General features: G+C 38.9%; 1 protein-coding gene across 5 annotated transcripts in view; it reads left to right on the forward strand.

Annotated features, from left to right (window-relative positions):
* The window catches only part of LOC137301505 (protein Aster-B-like), a 558,548-nt gene that overhangs the window by 512,185 nt on the left and 31,698 nt on the right, over positions 1 to 14,665 (forward strand). For all 5 annotated transcript variants that reach the window (XM_067971031.1, XM_067971029.1, XM_067971032.1 and 2 more), the window contains 6 exons: positions 1,382 to 1,466; positions 4,206 to 4,309; positions 8,028 to 8,123; positions 10,041 to 10,121; positions 11,101 to 11,216; positions 12,131 to 12,287. In XM_067971031.1, the coding sequence (XP_067827132.1) occupies positions 1,382 to 1,466; positions 4,206 to 4,309; positions 8,028 to 8,123; positions 10,041 to 10,121; positions 11,101 to 11,216; positions 12,131 to 12,287 (639 nt within the window). The remainder of the gene's footprint in view (positions 1 to 1,381; positions 1,467 to 4,205; positions 4,310 to 8,027; positions 8,124 to 10,040; positions 10,122 to 11,100; positions 11,217 to 12,130; positions 12,288 to 14,665) is intronic.

A 14,665-nucleotide genomic window follows, 5' to 3' on the forward strand; every position in this document is an offset into this window, starting at 1 on the left:
TTGTTAGGAAGATGTTTGGAGTCTGACAGTCTAAATGTGCTCCATCTGCATTGCTTGTCTGCCGTGGGCAGGACAAGAGTTTGGGGAACAACCTTTGGTTAATATGTGTCAGTTTCTTGACGTAGAATTCTTGGGGGCTGAGAGAGAAGGAGCAAAAAGGTAGTTCCCTTGTCATCCTCTTACATTTTAATTGTCATAGACAGAAGTGAAATTAACAGACTTATCATGTACTATGGAACACAAATAGATATGAATCAGATAAAAGATTTGAATCATATCAAAGATGTCCCACAGTTCATTATGGGCAGTGCCAATTGTGTCTGTGTTAGTGGTACATTTTTGTGTATTTATATTCTGTATATTTTTGCATCTTGGATGTAGTGTCAAGATATAGTCACAAATTCACATCTTAAAATATCTGCTAGGATTTCTAGGGATCGTATTGTAAACTGGAGGAACGTAAAGCTCACCAAGTAATTTATAAACATGCAGATTTGAATGAGCCTCTCGTGGTTATTGTATATATAGCAATGTAAATATGCTCAAATGCACATGTACCTGATGCATATTTTTACTGCGTTCCAATCTAGTTTCTTACATAGCCTTAGATTGGTTGCATAATCAGTGAAGTTTTATGTAAATATGTTCATGTCCTAATGTATTGCATAATCAGAGTTTCACTGAATATATATTATATATATAATCAGTCCTGTAAGTTAATATTTAAGACAACTGAATATTTGTAGTGTATGTGACATAGTGACTTATTTATTTAATTTGTTTTTTCAGTCAGGAGCTATCTTCCCATTAACCCTTACTAACATATTTGCATGTGGTCTAAAGTAATCAACATTGATTATGCTTCCTCATTAATCGAGGAGCCACGAAAAATATCTAACACAGCCCAACTTGTATAAGTCTCCAAAACCACCTACTAGAGCAGGGGTGACCAGTCTACAGGCCATATGTGGCCTCTAAGCCCTGGCAACTCTGTCCTGTTTGTGCTAATAGTTTGTCCTGTTTCAGTTTTGAGGACACAGAGGTTTTAAGCGCTGTTGCCTCATTAGTGGATAAATCCTAAGTCAGAACACCAAGATCCGTTAGCAACAGCAACTTGAGATATATGCAAATTAATGGGAATGCCGATTTAAAATGTGGCTCTGGGGGCTCCGTGGTCCGCACACTTGTGGTCGACAAAGAGAAAAGCCTTGGGCGCCCCTGTTCTAGAGGAAATATATTGTATTTCTAGATGTCGAGAGAATCTGTACCTGTTTCAGAAAAACACACTTCAAAGTGTTGTTAAGTATTCCAAAAAGGTTTCTATTCTAGAATTTTAGAAATCAGGTTGAAAGAAAATTCTTAACTTGCTTTTGTATTTCAGGTTTTGAGTCCAACCTACAAACAGCGGAATGAAGATTTCAGAAAGCTCTTTAAGCAGCTGCCAGACACGGAGCGACTCATTGTTGGTAAAGAACAAGGATCCACTCGTGTCAACCGCGCGCTGTTTTATAAGCATGCTTTGTAACAAGACTGGCCGCATGAAAAGACTAAACATTTATCATTAGTTAAACATTTACGTACTAAATAAGATATATTTAGATGACTGGAAAGCAATGAATTATTGGTAGACTGTGTTTCCTGTTCAGAAAGGAACAAAACAGATCACCGAGCTCAGTGATACTGTAATATTTCCAGCACTGGATTTGGATTTTGGTTTATATCCCTGCTGCAATTTACAAGAAAAATTGAATGTGTTAAAGGCTTTATGGAAGTTTGTTATATGCTAAAATTGAGTTGAAATCATTCATTTTATGAGGAGTTCAGGATGGAATTCACAAGATAACCACAGTGCTGGTGCAAAGTGGTGTGGCTCCATTTCAATACTGCATACGCCCTGAAACCAGAATCAAAGCCTGAACTAACACTAGGACAAAGTGACTGAGACTCACTGGAAGAGGAGGCAGTTTCACCTCCCTTCGCTTCAGAGTCAGTTCAAGCCTTCACATCTCATGTACACTCCCCAAGCTTAGTGTTGGTGTGGAGCCAAAATCGCTATTACTGCCTGTTCGTAAAAGAGGCATTCCCTGCTCATTAGCAATTTCTATAACTTTTTTTCTATCAAATAGATGACTAAAGTTTCAAAACATAAATCACAAACCTATTCAACCTAATTTTGTAATTAATAGTGTACTTTTGATAATTCAAAAGTTACATTTATTTTTTAAAATGGGCTTGATTTATCTTGAGTCATATAGAATCATAGAATTGTTACAGCATAGATGGAGGCCATTTGGCCCATCGAGCCTGTGCCGGCTCTTAGCAATCCAGTTAGTCCCATTCCCCGGCTTTTTCCCCGTAGCCCTGCAAATTTTCTTTCTTCAAATATTTATCCATTTCCTTTTTGAAAGCCACGATTGAATCTCCATCCACCACCCTTTCAGGCAATGCATTCCAGATCACCACCTTCTCGAGGGCAATTAGGGATGGGCAATAAATGCTGGCCTTGCCAGCGACTCCCACATCCCATGAACGAATAAAAAAAAATTCCAATTCATAACTACTCACTGCGTAAAAAAGTTTTTCCTCATGTCGCCTTTGGTTCTTTTGCCAGTTACCTTAAATCTGTGTTCTCTGGTTCTCGACCCTTCCGCCAATCGGAACGGTTTCTCTTTATTTACTTTTTCTGAACCAGTCATGATTTTGAACACTTCTATCAAATCTCCTCTTAACCTTCTGTCCTCTAAGGAGAATATCTCCAGCTTCTCCAGTCTATCCACGTAACTGAAATCCCTCATCCCTGGAACCATTCTAGTAAATCTTTACTGCACCTTCTCTAAGGCCTTTACATCCTTCCTAAAGTGCTGTGCCCAGAATTGAACACAGTACTCCAGTTGTGGCTGAACCAGTATTTTATAAAGGTTCAACATAACTTTCTTGCTTTTGTACTCTATGCCTCTATTTATAAAGCCCAGGATCCCGTATGCTTTTTTAACCGCTTTCTCAACCTGTCCTGCCACCTTCAACGATTTGTGCACATATACCCCCAGGTCTCTCTGTTCCTGCAACCCCTTTAGAATTGTACCATTTAGTTTATATTGCCTCTCCTTGTTCTTCCTGCCGAAACGTAGCACTTCACATTTCTCTGCATTAAATTTCATCTGCCATGTGTCCGTCCATTCCACCAGCCTGTATATGTCCTCTTGAAGTCTATCACTATCCTCCTCACTGTTTACTTCACTTCCAAGTTTTGAGTCATCTGCAGATTTTGAAATTGTGCCCTGTACACCCAAGTTCAAGTCATTAATATATACCAAAAAAAGCAGCAGTCCTAGTACTGACCCCTGGGGTACACCACTGTATACCTTCCTCCAGTCCGAAAAACAACCGTTCACCACTACTCTCTTTTTCCTATCACTTAGCCAATTTCGTGTCCATGCTGCCACTGCCCCTTTTATTCCATGGGCTTGAATTTTGCTGACAAGCCTATTATGTGGCACTTTATCAAATGCCTTTTGAAAGTCGCTCTACACATCAACCGCATTGCCCTCATCAACCCTCTGTTACCTCATCAAAAAACTCAATCAAGTTAGTTCAACACGATTTGCCTTTAACAAATTTGTGCTGGCTTTCCTTTTATTAATCCACACTTGCCCAAGTGACTATTAATTTTGTCCCTGATTATCGTTTCTAAAAGCTTCCCCACCACTGAGGTTAAACTGACGAGTCTGTAGTTGCTGGGTTTATCTTTACACCCTTTTTTGAACAAGGGTGTAATATTTGCATATTAGCATTTTGCTGTGCAGGGATGAAAACAAGACATGGTGTGTGCCCACTGATGCAAAGAAGGGCTCAATAATAAGTTAAAATTGATACTGGGTAAGAACTATTCAAGTTCTAAAATATGAATAGTTTCTGGAAGCTGAATGTGTGACTCTTGTAGGTGCCCAAAGTAATTTTTATAGTAAGTTGGTTCTTCTGTTTGATTGTAGGTTAACTCATTTAAACTACTCAACTGCCTAAGTTTACCATATAGACTTAGTGCTGGTGCTGAATAACATTAAGACTGGGATGCTGTTGATCTCAAGAGTGTACACTGCTTTAGATATTAGTGAATATATATTGGGTGCACCAGTTTCTGCTAGATGGATTTAAGCATACTAATAATTACTTATATTTTGTTTCTGTTGTCACCTGACCTTTGCCAGATTACTCATGTGCCCTGCAAAGGGACATCCTCCTTCAGGGGAGACTCTACCTCTCAGAAAACTGGATCTGTTTCTATAGCAACATCTTCAGATGGGAAACACTGGTATGGAGTCCTGAACTAATACAGATACCATTTTCCTTTAATTTTAAGAAGACAATGTGCACCATAACAGACAAAATCTTCTAAAGAATGAAAGACTTGCATTTATATAGTGCCTTTCATGACCTCAGGACATCCCAAAATGCTTCACAGCCAATGAAGTACTTTTGATCATGATTTGTATCTCCTGGCAGATTGAATCTTCCTGTAGATGGGTTTATAATTAGGTTGGGTTATGGGGATAGTCTGATGGACAGTATTATCATCCAAGGAAATATTGTAAGATTGAACATTTGAGCACTGATGTTAAAGAAAAAAAGAATTAGATTATGAAACCCACAAGTGTGAACATTGTCTTTTTAAATTGCTGTGTTCTTTCATTATCCCTTGAGTTTTACATTCACTTTTTCATTGTTATTTTAAAAGTTTAGCAATACTGACAAAATGATTATTTAAAATGTTCTTCAAGAAGGTTCTATGTATCTAAACGTAGCCCTAATCTTTACCCTTTCACTGATACAAACATAGTTTTAAACAAAATTCCTTTCAGATAGCAAGCATCACACCAGACATCTTCATTTTTGAACATTTCACAAGCTCTTTTCTGCACACTTTAAATGGCTTTGGACCTTCTTGTCAAAGCAATGGATAAACAATTGAAATGGATCCAGAACTCGGAAGATTCAAAAAATTGATTTTACAGAGTCTGTTTCATAATAAGTGAAGGAAGATTCCACAACAGCCAAAACTCTGTTCTGTGTTGAGATCTTTACAATCCACCACAAGAAGCAGTAAAAGGATTAGATTGCTGGCATAACAGAATCCCGTCCAAAGGAAACATTCCTGGAAGGCTTGGAGTACATTTGTTTGTGGTGTTGCATAATTTAAAGCTCATGTTTCATGTAGCCCATACATTTTAAACAGTGAAGATTAATGGTTCAGAATAACTCTTAATTACCTTCTGAAGAATTATGACATGGGTACTAATTTTCCCTTATAACTTTTTTGGTTACTTTTGTCCTGATAGTCCAAGCAGGGTGACAAGAAAATTGTCCTCAGGACTCTGTAAATGCTGCACTGTAACCAGCCACAGCAAGGGTGCATTAGTGCAGCCTGTAGTGACTTACCCTCTGATTGCTTTTCCTGTGGGAATCGACTGAACCTCCTCTTCATGTTTTGTAATTATGGCTCATTCTGCAGAAAACTATGTAGAAAAATCCATATCCACCTCTCTGTGGTTACCAGGCCATCCTGGCATGTTCTTCAACAATCTACAGTTCAGTCTGTTGATTTTTTTTAAAACACTATCAGAATCAGCTTCTTTTCTAACTGAAGAGTACCATCAACATTGCTATAATTAATCAAATCAGGAATCTAATAATTAGGGTGACTTTTAGAAATCTAACAATTATTACTAACATTAACGTCGGCATCTTTTTTGCTTTGTTTTGTACATTTTTGAATATTTTTTATTTAAAAATGAATGCTGAGGGCAAGCCTGAAGGGTTACTGAACTTGATTGCAAGGTTGCTGAATTAATGTACTCAGTCAATGCTGAATCATCCCTTACAATTGAGCCATAAACCCAAGTTAGGATGTTTCAGCATTGACTGTGTGTTAACTCAGTGCCCTCTGACTCATGACTCACCCAAGCCAAAACTCCAGATGCGGCCATCAATCTCCACTGTTTAAACAAAAATATTGGGCCAGAATTTGCTGTCAAAATAATGGCAAGGCTAATGGTGCTTGCCGTTATTTATGGGTAAATGGTACAGCAACTTCAGGCAAGGGGCAGATGTGCGGTTAAATGTGAATATCCAAAAGTTGCTGTCCGAGTTGCGCCGCTCCACCGTTAACTTAAAAAAAACAGCATCTTGCCCTTAGCCTCCCTGTATTTTTTTTAAGGAACTGGCTGTATTTTCCCATTAATTGCCCATTAAATTCGCCACAGAAAGTTAAGTCTTGTCATTATAGGCATAAGTACCCTATTAACAATGTAATAATTGTTAATTGCTGCCAATCAACCTCTCTGGCATTGAAAATTAACTATTAGAAGTGTGGAGCCTCATTCCTTCAGGTATTAATTGTTGGAGATTTTAAAAATGTCAAATTTAGAATTTTTTAACATTTTTCTTTACTTTTCCTTTCTGTCACTTTTTTCTCTCTCAATTCAATCTTTCTTTCCCTCTAGTTCTTTTTCTGTTCCTGATTTGACATTGAATTCACCCACTCTAATTTACACTTCCTTCTGCTGCTTATTTCACAATCCTTCAATCTGATTGAGTAAGGAGGTACACAGTTGCTTGCCCTGTTCACTCTGGTCCCAGATGCCCTGCTTCCCTCGCTACGAAGTTATCAGCTCGCACTTTCAGCAACTTTGTGGCAAACGTTTTTTGAGCTGAAGGGTGCAGGGGCATGTTTAACTTATGGCAGATGGCCTTAGATGCCCTGCTACAGCAAATTCTGGCCCTTTTAAAATACATACGTTTAAATGAAAATGTTTCAAATTCATTAAACATGAACAAAATAAATAGATGGTGAGACTTTTTAATAAGATCATGCTCAGATTTGAGTGCTTGGTGTTACGCTAAACCATAGTGTTTGTAGTCTTACAAATAAGAAAAAGATGCCAGTAAACAAAGCAAAACATCAGGCTCTGGCTGCTGTGTTATTTGACAGCAGCCTCATCATAATCACATGATAGGAGGTTCTGCTACTCTCGTGATCTGTTTTCTGCCAACTTTAACATTACTAAATACATGGGTGAGAATTCCTACCTTCACTATGGAACAAAATGGTAAAATATCGCTTTTCATTATGCCTACACCGGCCAGTCCATCACCGGCATCTCCACATCATGGCTACTTTTTCACTGTAATTATCAGGGATGGGAATTTCAGCCCCATAGTGATTACAGCAGTCAGGATGTGATCTTTTGTGTAATTTACTGCTGTCTATTTGGTTACTTGTTGGTAAGAAAATAAGCATCACTGAACTTTTTGTTACTCTACACAAGTAAATGGAGTCCTAACCCTCATGAGATGTCCCTACCCTTTTTACCAAGATGTCATGTCCCCTACGCTTTTTACCAAGATGTCATGTTTCCTACAATTCATGTCCATTTACTTCTCCTCCCACACATTCTAGAGGATATAATTTTGTTAAAGTCAAGTTGAAGTCACGTCAGTCATTTTCAAGTTTGTTTTTAAAATGGTTCTTGTTATCATATTCGGGATTTTAATATAATCTGAGTTGCTGGAACAGGCTGAAGTTACTTGAAAATGGAGTGGAAAAATGGCTCATGGGATAATTTTCTGATTCTGCTGATAAGGTAGCATAGTTCCACATCTGTCTAGATAGATATTTGTATGACTTCAAGCAACCTGCAGCAGCAAAGATTTCTGTGAAGAAGTTTTTTGTGGGGAGGAGGGGGGAAGGAGAGGGATGTATTCATTTCCAACTTATTCATTTCTAGAAAATGTAATAACATCATTGCATTTTGGATACTCTAATTGTACACACATCTGCTTCCAGATCTGTCAATGTGCCTTGTAATACACGTTACCAAGTGACAAATGCTCATTTAAGATGTGCAAACTCAGTCACGTTTTTAAAAAAAAAACAAGCTTAATTCCATAAACAGGACATTTGCTTTGACTATTTCACAATAGACTGCATTTTGTTGGCAATCTTTTAAATTACAATCTCTTGTGTGGTCTAGCTCACTGTACGTCTCAAGGACGTCTGCTCAATGACAAAGGAGAAGACAGCCCGCCTCATTCCCAATGCTGTCCAAGTTTGCACTGACACTGAAAAGGTACAGTATAGTCAATGTCTCATACAAGGCACCTCTAGCTGAACAAATAAACCTATATATAGGCTTGAACACAATGCTTCATGGAATGTAATAAATTGGGTTCGCTGGAAAGCCAGCGAAATGGGTTTCCTCGGTCAATCAGAAACTGAAACACACACTTGGTATTTAAGTTTAAATCATTGTAGTTCATGCACTTCAGCATAGATGGAACCATTATGAAGGCCGTAAGGTTGTTTCAGCAATGCTAAAAAGCATGAATAATGATTGTCCTTTGGACTTGCGTACACTTGCTTCTTAATGCTGGTGAAACCACTCTTTATCAGAATGGTTTCAGCTGAGCTACAAGAAGATTGGCTGTTGAAAAGGAGACCACATGCTATCCAAGGTCTAACAGACACGCAGCCACTGTGAAATCACATCACCCTTGCCCACTGACTAACAAAGATGGGATAAACCCTTTCACCCGAAAAAGAATCTTGGCTGGTCAGTGATTAAAATAAAACGGAAATTGAACTACACGCTGTCTACTGACAATTGAAAGTTGTCTTTTGCACGAAAAAATTTAATGATCCAAAAATTTGAATTAAGCAACTTTGAATTAAGAGGAGTGCAAAGGGACATTTATCTACAATTTAAAGGATGGGGTGCATCCATGTCCAAGCTGGGCCAAGCACAAATCACACTTTGGTTTCATTGTTCATTCCTACTGGGAATAATGTTTAACCGTGATTGAAACCTGAAAATAAAACTATTGAGTCATAATATAGTTATAAGACTTTAGCTTGCTTTCTTGATAGTTAAATCTTTATAAGAAATAACTATCACTTTGTTAGCATTTTGAGTACCAGTCACAAGACAATAGGCTGGAATTTCCTCTCCGATCCCGCCCAACGCCAGGCAGGATAGCAGCAAAGAATGAGGGGAAATTTGGGCAGTGAAGCCCATCTGAGTTGCAATTCCCTTCCCCTGCCCTGCTAGGATTGTCACTGGCCACTCCTTCCCTTTCCACCATATTTAAGTGGTTATGGGGGAGAGGGCAGGGCCTGGGTACCCAACAGATTTTCTTCCCGTGCACCCATGCAATCACTGCTTCCCAGGGCTGCCATGGGGAAACTGGCAGAAAGACTTGGGAAGCAGCCCTTACCTGCTGGAGCTCGCGGTCTCGATCGAGGCCCTTGGTGGGGCATCTATTGCAATCTTGGGCGCACTTCTGCCCCTTTAATATTGCACACAACTCGTCTGGCACTGCAGCAGCAGTCCTACTGCAGCACCGGCAGAATTTCCTTCTTTGGCAGGGCAGGCTCCCTCTTAGACATAGCCCACATGCAAAAGAGATGACCTCCAATCGTGAAACTGAGTCGGGGGTCCATTTGGAGAGTGGGCGGAAGTGTCGTTCCCCCCCCCCCCCTCCCTTGCCATATTAGAACACCACCATTGGGAGAAGAATCCCAGCTTATTACAAATTGGATTTTTAGGCCTCATGTAAGAAATACCTAATATCTTTTGTAAGCTGTGCAATTTACTTGTGTGTTTTCCTGTTGATACCAAGCAACTGACAGCTTAAACACTAGTAACTTGGTGTCCCAGTAGGACCATTTCACTTGTGCTGGTGATGTTCATACAGTCCTCACTCGCTGATGGTTTTTAAATATTTGGGAATTATGCTCCGAAATGTTATTGCTTTATCACACCTCTTCACTGCTGCTCTGTAGCTGGGAGTTGCCATTGCACCACTGTGTTGTTAGTGAAATTTGTGACTTCTGTTGCAACTGTGCTGAGAGGATATGATTGCACCAACTGACCTTCCAAGTGCAGTGAATAAGCTGATGTGGAATCTGTTTTCTGGCAGCTCAAGTGTTGAAAGCTCCTTCTTTACTTTGTGTGGCCAATGATTTGTATTTATGTTTTATTTTGTAGCACTTTTTTACTTCATTTGGTGCCCGGGACAGAACCTTCATGATGATGTTCAGACTCTGGCAAAATGCACTGCTTGAAAAGGTAATGATCAAAACTATTGAGAATCGAACTACATATTGAAGAAATGATACTGGATGGTGCAGCATGCTGGAGCATGAAGGTGATTTGCCACAGAGAGGTGGGATGCAGGCTAGATTCCCCCTACTCTGAATAGTTCCCTTTCCTGCCGTATCGTTTTGGTGAGGTCAGAGATCAGATGCCAACCCACTGAGAGAGAGAACAGTCAGTCCAAGGCCAGTTACATGAAATTCAATGTTACCACTTAGAGCAATATTTGCAAAAAATCTGTCTTCATGGCTCCAGAAAGGAAAAAGTTGGAAAAAATATAGGGAGATCAACCTCAAAAAGAATAAAACATAGTCAGTCTCCCGTTGTGTTGAACAGGGGCTGTCGAGACAAAGTGTAGCCTTCATGTGAGACAGGGTTAGAGACTGGGGGATATTTCAGTTTGCGTTTTAAAGTTTATACATTTTGTCCTTATTTTTATACTTCCATTATGAATGTGAACTTAAGAATTTATAACGGGAATTGTCCAGATAAACTTATGCTGTAATTATATCATCCTGCCAGTGATGGCACTGCAGTTTCTCCAATTAGGGGGAGAGGGTAATTACAGTGTGACAAGTTTACATTATAAAAATGGACATAGAAATTTGTAATAGAAAAATTGGCAGGACCTTCATGTAGATTTTTAACATGAAAATGTACCATATTTATTCAGAAGCTATGTATTCACCCAGCACATTTCAAAAGATGTGGTTAGTTTATACAGCCACTCTAATTTGTCGTGTAACACTATTGGCAGTAGAACTGAGGGAAATGATTCTCTGCTATCCATTGTTTGTGAACTAAGATTCAGTTTGATGCATCTTTACTGCAGTGCAATCTCTAGCTGTTATTGTGAACTCAGTTATTTTTTTGTGCAAAACAAAAAATGCATCCACATTCATTTTACAAATAACCTAATGTCACTTTATGGATTTTTATCCCATGTTTGCAGCCTCTTTGTCCCAAAGAGCTGTGGCACTTTGTTCATCAGTGTTATGGAAATGAACTTGGCCTGACTAGTGATGATGAAGATTATGTTCCTCCAGATGATGACTTCAACACTATGGGGTGAGAAACCTTTTCCTTTTTAAAAAAAAAGCCCACCCCATCTCCTTATATTGATTCACCATGATATAGAACAAGGAAGGGGTGGGAACTACTGAATAACTATACTACATCTAAGGACTGACATACACTAAAGCAGGGTAAGGGCATTGGTGACATCACTTTTTCCCCTTTTACTTGAGTTGGAACACTGTACCTAGTGACAACTTATTGCATCCAACATCACACTAAAGGAGAACATGGAATATCTGCACTGATCAAATCCGGTCAACAGTCTATAGTTTTCTAATCTGGAGCCTCTGAGTACGTCAGACATTGTGTCAGACATTTTAAGGCATATCACGATTGCAGCAACTTTTATCCATTTATATGACTTGACTTATCTCGTGAACAAAGGAATTTGAATGAATTCTTACTTTCAGATTCCTAGTTCTGACAAGCATTGGGGTGAAGTGGGAGGGGGAAGAAGAATTCTGAGAAATTTGCAGAATGAATTATAATTGAAAACTCAAAATGCTACACAGTAATTTTATGACAGTTAAAATAAATATATTTTGGAAAATTAGGGAGTAAATCCAAATGGATAACACGTGATATTTAAGTAGTAACTTTGGAATGGGCAAACTTCTCAGCCTAGATTTTCCAATTGGAATTATTTTAACGCCAGCATTAATGCATTTATTTAAAATGGGATATTATCGATCAGAAAATGTAGGCTCTCTTCTGTTCCCTTAGTTGAATCTGAAGAATTTAACCAATGAAAAATTCATGACAAATGTAGTCTTACCATGTCCAAAGCTGTATACTGATACAGACAAAAACAGGGAGCATTCCAAAGTCTGCCTTCCTTGTCTATTGTGAAATATATGTCAGTATTTTATCGTCATATGGAATGGTGTGTGCTCTGTTTCTGACAGGTACTGCGAAGAGATCCCAGTGGAAGAAGTAGAGGTGAATGATAACTCATCTAAAAGCAGCATAGAAGTAAAGACGGATGCCAGTCCACAGATGCACAAGAAGTCAGCCACGAACAGCACACTAACCTCTACAGGGAGCAGTGAGGCTCCTGCCTCAGTATGTGACTAACTCCAACATTTTCAATTCACTGTCAGAAAATCAATTTATTAAAACAAATAGTAACAATATAATTCAGAAATATATTTTTAAAAAACTTCTCCACAAATACTGCAAGTCTTTCTGAAATAATAAAAGCAATGTTGACTTGTCAAACAATATTCATGAAGAAAATTTAATGACAATGCTGGAGTTTAGGAGAATTAATGACTCCGTATTTCAGTGATTTAAAATAATCTGCTCCCTCTCCACGTGTTAATTTCTTTTAAAATTAATGTGACTACCTCCTGTGGCTTACTTCGTAAAGACAACACACAGAGAACCATACAAACCAGAGAGGCTATCCAGGAAGAATGTCAAAAGTGACAGTTTTTTGTCTGCCATCTCACTGGCATCATATGCTTTTCCAACACCCAACCCCACCTCCAAAAGTACATGCAGTTTTGACTTCCCTATCCTCAAAATAATTAATTTAGCCTTAAATGCAATATTTATTTAAACTCAGACAAATCAGATTTACAAAAATATCATACATAAGAAATAATAGCATTATAAACCACTGCCTGGAAGACTGAAAATGGCAACTTAATGTCTTCACCTCCAGTATTCTTCCAGCTACATCTTCAGAACATACAGAGGAACAGCCTCAATATCCCACCTTCTATTTCTAGATTATGTTGAGTTAGAGGATCTCAGCCGGGATGGCAGTAGGGTCATTGGAATTGACCACATTGGCCCTGAGCTAAGAGGTTGGGGGGGTGGGGGGGGAAATCAGCTATGATTCCTACTGCTGATTGCTATTCAGTGATTCTTGCCAGAAAATGCATCTGTGTGGATGTCTGGTAAGGACAGGATCAGATTCAGCTCTGATGCCTCAGTGGTTAATTAGCCTACCAACAGTCAGTGTCTAGGTTTGCTATTAGGGTGAGGTACCAGAAGATGCTTTTGGAACTGCACTCCAACAGGAGTCAATACCTTCTGGAGGGGAGGAATAGAGAAATTTGGCAAAAGGAAACCTTAATGTGACTGACTAGTGCACCAACTTATCTCAAACATTTTTAACTAAAATTTTAAAATGCTTGATGTCTTGCAAGTAGACAGTATGAGATCATGTCATTGCATCAATAATGAGACGTATCCAATAAATCCAGCAAGCTTGTCTGAAAGTAGATTTTAGGTTAAAAATCTCAGTAAAGTTAAATTTGCAGTATATTAAACTGTTCCCCACTCTCACCGTGGTGGAGTTTTAAAGATAAACTGTTTGGCGATATAAGCCTTCCTGAAAAACTTCCCAAAAAAACAACAAATGCCCCTTTAAGCTAGTAATTGGTACTAATTTACCACGTTCAGGTGCTGTTCCTGGCTCTTTTAGTAGGGACTGGGCATCTATTTTTTGTAGCTCTTAGGGCTTCCTCTAGTAATCTTGCCTCCTTCCTCCCTCCCACCACCTATAGCACCGAAGGTAACTCTAGAAGATCTGCATATCCTTCAACCCTTTCCTCCAGGGGTAACCCATCTTACCCAAGAAACCTTATTTACAGCACTTTAGTCTAACTTTGTAGCTTAAGCTTTATTAGTTTGTTGGTCCTAAGCTTTATTAGTTTATGTTAGTTCTCTAGTTATAACTTTGGTAAGAGGAAATAGCTACCCTAAATAACAGCACTTTAGTGTCTGCCCTTGGTTAGTGGCAATGGCGGTTATTTATTCGATGTACAGGATTTGGATGTAAAATCTGTATATTTTGCTTAGAACTCTGATTCAATCTAAGAATCAGACACTGGGCTGGGTTCATGTTGATTCAAAGTTCAGAAGTCTGTATAGTTAATTTACAAAATAGACATTGGATCGGTCTGGATTTATATATAAATCATCATAATCTCACTAGAACTCCTAATTTGGCAATTTAGCCCTTAGAGGCCTGGGTTGAACAGGTGAAACATGGGCATATCATTTAACATACTTGACCTAGAAACAACAGCTACAACCAGCAACTACAACGTAAATAACATTAGCTCCCTACCGCTAGACTTTATAATGGAGTAGACTGTTTGGGCTACCAACAAACAGTGCCATAGAGCAGTCAGATATTGGCTGAATTGTCAATATTGGCTGTACTGTTCTAGCAGCAATGTGGAGGCCAGTGCTTACTTGTAAGTGACAAAAAAAAAGTGGAGGGTCACTGGACCACTCTCACCCACTATCTAGCAGTCAGTTAAAGAGTAAAATGGCAACGGACCTGTGAGTGGGTCATTTCCTCAGTCCTTCTGCCACTGTTGGAGCATGATCTGAAAAATTTTGAATTGGGGCAAGGCGGAAATATAAAAAGGGAATTTGATATCCCAAAAGCTCAGAGATAAGGTTTCTAAGCCTTACATATT

This window comes from Heptranchias perlo, chromosome 33, assembly GCF_035084215.1.
Source record: "Heptranchias perlo isolate sHepPer1 chromosome 33, sHepPer1.hap1, whole genome shotgun sequence".
NCBI lineage: Eukaryota > Metazoa > Chordata > Chondrichthyes > Hexanchiformes > Hexanchidae > Heptranchias > Heptranchias perlo.